This window comes from Scyliorhinus torazame, chromosome 1 (genome assembly GCF_047496885.1).
Source record: "Scyliorhinus torazame isolate Kashiwa2021f chromosome 1, sScyTor2.1, whole genome shotgun sequence".
Taxonomy (NCBI): Eukaryota; Metazoa; Chordata; class Chondrichthyes; order Carcharhiniformes; family Scyliorhinidae; genus Scyliorhinus; species Scyliorhinus torazame.
In genome coordinates, this window is record NC_092707.1 from 384,231,507 (window position 1) to 384,237,506 (window position 6,000).

General features: G+C 42.3%; 1 protein-coding gene across 3 annotated transcripts in view; it reads right to left on the reverse strand.

Moving 5' to 3' along the window:
- The window catches only part of LOC140427026 (fasciculation and elongation protein zeta-2-like), a 208,672-nt gene extending 202,944 nt beyond the window's left edge, over window positions 1-5,728 (reverse strand). The window contains exon 1 of one of the 3 annotated variants that reach the window (XM_072512452.1): window positions 5,317-5,728. In XM_072512452.1, the coding sequence (XP_072368553.1) occupies window positions 5,317-5,648 (332 nt within the window). In that variant the 5' untranslated portion in view covers window positions 5,649-5,728. The remainder of the gene's footprint in view (window positions 1-5,316) is intronic. The other 2 variants (XM_072512443.1, XM_072512461.1) reach the window with 2 other exon arrangements.
- Between the last annotated feature and the right edge of the window lie 272 nt (window positions 5,729-6,000).

Sequence of the window (6,000 nt, forward strand, 5' to 3'; positions counted from 1 at the left end):
AGGGACTGTAGCCGTTCAAGAAGGCAGCTCACCACCACTTTCTGAAGGGCAACTAGGGATCGGCAATAAATGTTGGCCTAACCAGCGACACCTACATTTCATAGATGAATTTTTCACCCACATTTCTACATGAATTTTTTAAAAATATGTCAATAAATATTGGCCAGGACACCAGGAAGACATTCTCCCACTCTTCATATTGGGATCTTGCATGTCCATCTGATAGGTTTTGGTTAATGAAAGGTTCACACTTTGACAGTGCAGCACCCCGACAGCACTTTTGGGACTCCTTACCAGCCAAACAGCCCAAAGTAGAGCGAGGAAGTAGAATTCCGCAGAAGAACTGACTCCTAAGACAGATTCACAAGGAGTGCTACAATATTAGCAGGTGCTCTCTTCATACTGAAATATCTGAAAATGTTTGGAAGAGCAAGCAGCAAACACCAGCTTAAGTTCATCAGCAGCAGTATAACTGTGACTTTGATTTCTAGCTGGTCAACAAACTGTCTTTTCTTTGATAGCAACCGGACATTATTCAATAGATTCCAAACATCTTTTCACCTTCAAAGTATTGGGCAAATTTAATAAAATACAGCAAGTTTACTAAAAATAGAAGTTGTCAACTGCAGCTAGTGAAAGGTAACTCTCAAACGTTCCCTAGCCGCGTGCTGTACCCTCTGTTAACATCATTTTGCTGCTGCTTATTTATATCGCAGGAAATGTAGGTATTCTGCCGTAGGACTGCAGCTGTGAACTTCCATCAAGTGCTGGCATAATACGACGTAGTATCATCCCAGTCAATTGAAATGGTTTTCATATTTGTTAATAACTCTATTTAAAAAAGCATCAAGGACATGAAACCAAATTCTTCATTATGATTATAAAAAAGGTTTAATTAATATTATCTAGCTCATACATTCCTCTGGAAAAAAAGCAGATTATGTTCAACTTACTTGGATGGCACTATAATCACAGTATTAACAAGCTACCAGATAAATTTATTTCAAATATAAAATTCATTCTTACTCTTCTGAACTCATGGATACAACCCTAACGTTTCCTCATAAGACAACCTGCCCATTCCTGTTACTAGTCTAGTAAACCAATTTTGTTTTAGATTTGTAATTTTTGATCTTCCCTAAGTTTTTCATTTACATTGATAGGATTTATTTTTCAAATTTCAGTATTTTCATTGTATTCACAGATCTATAAAACAAGACAGATTATAAGTAACTAAGGTGTGAAGGACTAAAATATTTGTGAAAATAGAGTACATAAGTGAAAAAGAGATAGTGAAGTCTTATGTCAAGAAACATGGAAATAGACAACATCTTGGATGGTTTGAAAATGAATAAACACAGCCAATCCTCACCTCAAAAAAGGGAATACGGATAACCCTGGGAATTACAGGCCAGTTAGTCTTACTTCGGTGGTAGACAAATTAATGGAAAGCGTACTGAGGGATAGGATTTCTGAACATCTGGAAAGACACTGCTTGATTAGGGATAGTGTGATTTGTGAGGGGTAGGTCTTGCCTCACAAGTCTTATTGAATTCTTTGAGGAGGCGACCAAGCACGTGGATGAAGGTAAAGCAGTGGATGTAGTGTACATGGATTTTAGTAAGGCATTTGATAAAGTTCCCCATGGTAGGCTTATGCAGAAAGTAAGAAGGCATGGGATAGTGGGAAATTTGGGCAGTTGGATAACGAACTGGCTAACCGATAGAAGTCAGAGAGTGTTGGTGGATGGCAAATATTCAGCCTGGAGCCCAGTTACCAGTGGCGTACTGCAGGGATCAGTACTGGGTCCTCTGCGGTTTGTGATTTTCATTAACGACTTGGATGAGGGAGTTGAAGGGTGGGTCAGTAAATTTGCAGATGAGACGAAGATTGGTGGAGTTGAGGATAGTGAGGACGGCTGTTGTCGGCTGCAACGAGACATAGGTAGGATGCAGAGCTGGGCTGAGAAGTGGCAGATGGAGTTTAACCCTGAAAAGTGTGAGGTTGTCCATTTTGGAAGGACAAATATGAATGCGGAATACAGGGTTAACGGTAGAGTTTTTGGCAATGTGGAGGAGCAGGGAGATCTTGAAAGTTGCCACTCAAGTGGATAGAGCTGTGAAGAAGGCCTATGGTGTGCTAGCGTTCATTAGCAGAGGGATTGAATTTAAGAGCCGTGAGGTGATGATGCAGCTGTACAAAACCTTGGTAAGGCCACATTTGGAGTAGTGTGTGCAGTTCTGGTCGCCTCATTTTAGGAAGGATGTGGAAGCTTTGGAAAAGGTGCAAAGGAGATTTACCAGGATGTTGCCTGGAATGGAGAGTAGAGTAGGTCTTACGAGGAAAGGTTGAGGGTGCTAGGCCTTTTCTCATTAGAACGGAGAAGGATGAGGGTCGACTTGATAGAGGTTTATAAGATGATCAGGGGAATAGATAAGAGTAGACAGTCAGAGACTTTTTCCCCGGGTGGAACAAACCATTACAAGGGGACATAAATTTAAGGTGAATGGTGGAAGATATAGGGGGGATGTCAGAGGTAGGTTCTTTACCCAGAGAGTAGTGGGGGCATGGAATGCACTGCCTGTCGAAGTAGTTGAGTCGGAAACATTAGGGGCCTTCAAACGGCTATTGGATAGGTACATGGATTACGGTAGAATGATGGGGTGTAGATTAATTTGTTCTTAATCTAGGACAAAATTTCGACACAACATCGTGGGCCGAAGGGCCTGTTCTGTGCTGTATTTTTCTATGTTCTATCCAAATACATGTTGGCCACCATCTGTACCTTTAAAAAACAATTAGTAGATACAGCAAGTTTACTAAAAATAGAAGTTGTCAACTGCAGCTAGTGAAAGGTAACTCTCAAACGTTCCCCAGCCGCATGCTGTGCCCTCTGTTAACATAATTTTGCTGCTGCTTATTTATATCACAGGAAATGTAGGTATTCTGCCGTAGGACTGCAACTGTGAACTTCCATCAAGTGCTGGCATAATACGACGTAGTATCATCCCAGTCAATTGAAATGGTTTTCAGATTTATAGTTAATAACTCAATTTAAAAAAGCATCAAGGACATGAAACCAAATTCTTCATTATGATTATAAAAAAGGTTTAATTAATATTATCTAGCTCATACATTCCTCTGGAAAAAAAGCAGATTACGTTCAACTTACTTGGATGGCACTATAACCACAGTATTAACAAGCTACCAGATAAATTTATTTCAAATATAAAATTCATTCTTACTCTTCTGAACTCATGGATACAACCCTAACCTTTCCTCGTAAGACAACCCGCCCATTCCGGTTATTAGTCTAGTAAACCCATTTTATTTTAGATTTGTAATTTTTGATCTTCCCTATGTTTTTCATTTTTATTTTTCAAATTTCCATATTGTCATTGTATTCACAGATCTATAAAACAAGACAGATTATAAGTAACTAAGGTGTGAAGGATTAAAATATTAGTGAAAATAGAGTACATAAATGAAAAAGAGATAGTGAAGTCTTATGTCAAGAAACTTGGAAATAGACAACATCTTGGATGGGTTGAAAGTGAATAAACACAGCCAATCCTCACCTCTGACCAAATACATGTTGGCCACCATCTGCACCTTTAAAAAACAATTAGTAGATAAAAATGGAATAAATGAGTATGAACTATTTAATGGAAACAGAGATTGTGCAAGATACAATGACCAGATAAAAAGGAGATACAGAAGATGGAGAGGAACAAGAATTTTAAAAATCAACTAATGTGTGCAAGAAACAGAAATGAAGAGGGATAACAAAGGGAAAGCCATAATAAACCAGAAGAGAATCATAGAAAATTCATCAACTTTATAAAAACACACAATTTAGATGATTTGGATGAAATTATATGTATAATAGCACCTGAAGCGAGCATTAGATTCAATATGATAGTTCCTTTAAATTATGACAATTATTTAAAATCTTCATGTAGATATATTATAATCAGGAAAACGGGAAATTAGGCAAATATACTGTATGATGGTTATGGGAAAATTAAATGTGTGAAACTTTAAAGCAGCTAGGGCCCCAGATTTTAATCATCTGAAAATGATTGCATAGGCTAATAAATTTAATTCATAATTTAAATAGAATTTTAACGGAGTTGTCTATTTCCCTGTTTCTTGAGAACTCACCACAATACTACTTATACAACTACCAGTGCCATACATTGTCCAACATTTTGCTTTGCAGTTCACCATCAATATCAGTAACTCCCCTTAAAATATAGATGTTGGAATACTGATCACTTGCTGCAGAGAGGGGCAGTTCAACCATCACCTTCAGAAATAACCCACACAAATTGCAACATCTTCATGCATTAGCTAGCAAATGCACGACGACAAAGGTTAGCTGCTTTAATGGTTACTACATTTGCATTTTCAATTTAAGCATAATATAGTGGTATTGCTGTTGGCTATTCGAACAGTCACACAGCATTATATGGCTCGTACCCTTTGAGGCTGCAGATTACTCGGAATACTCAAGGCTACCGATTTTGAAGTGAATTTATGTTACATACGGCTTTCCAAATTCGTAACTACCATCAAATAATTAGCATGTACAGCTACAACTGATTGTAATTAGATATTTCCGGTGTAAAACTAGAAGCACTGGGTCTTAACTATGCTGGCATTGTGACAATATGTTGCTACCCTGGGGACATAAATTACCTGCAGTATGGTGCATTTTACCCAAAGATCAAAGCACAACAGACTCTCCCTTATGTATCAATACAAATTAAGCGGTCAACTGTGCCTGCGTGATATGCAAACTCTCAAACATTTCCAGCACTATCAATGAACTCTTCTGTATTCCGGATTGATGAATGCTTTTTGCATAAAAGTTTTGAGCTGCAGTGCAGTGAGAAAGGTGCACTCAGGCAAACGCAAATAAAGTCATACAATGTAGGAATTTTAAAGGCGGGGGGGGGGGGGGGGCGGAGAAACACAACGCCTGCTGGAAATCTGAAATGCAAACAGGAAAGTGTGAATCTGGTAAATACATTGCAGCGTACAGGAAACAAAAAGGACAAAGTGCTGCAGAGAGAGATGGACTCTCCAGCAAACGTGAGGCTATGAACTGTCAAAGCTATGGCGCACTGGGGCATGACACAGCAGCGGCCAGACCTCAAGTGTCAACGGGACAAGGTTTCCGTCGCTCGTGTGCATTCGGAAGCTGCAAGGAATCACTGAGGCAAACTGGACCCTAACCCTGGAGGAGGGAAGTGGACAGCACCGCCCACTCCCCCCCCCCCCGCCACCCCCTTTTTTCCTGAAGCTACTCACTCGTCGTCTCTCATGATGCTTTCCTCGGAGATGGGCTTGACCGGGGCGATGTTCTCCGTGTTGGTGTTGTAGTTCCGAAAACAGACCGTCAGCTTCTCGTCGAAGTCGTTGACCAGGTCCTCCATCGACTTGAAGCTGACGATCTCCCCGGAGAAGTTGTCCAGCTCGGAGAAATCCTCCAGGCTGTGCTCCAGCGCCCCGCAGCTGCCGGCGGTGCTCGTCCCTGCCACGCCGTTCGAGTTCACCCGGTCCAGCTGGCAACTGGCCGACGGCGCTCTGAACTCGTTGAAATCCTGCCAGTCCTCGTCAAACTGCGCTAAGGGAGCCGCCATGATCGCGGTGGGGGAGGGGGGGGGAGGAGGGGGTTGGGGATTGGAGGTGGGTGTGGGCAGCCGCCGCTTCCCTCAGCCCGCTCTCTCGGGCTGACAACACTGCAGCCAGCGCGCCTGCGCACCAACCGCCGCGGGACTGGGGGCGGGGCCAACTGCGCGCGCGCCGCGTCCCATTGTGACTTCACACGCCCGGTACATCCGAACGGTGCGCGTGCTCAGACCAACGCGCGCGTCCAAAGTCCCCGGCCACCTGACGTGACGCACGATGCGAATGCGAGCGAGCGCACGGTACGCGTGCGCGTCACACCTCACAGGTGCGAGCGCCTCGCCAGCCCTTCTCGCCTCGATTATA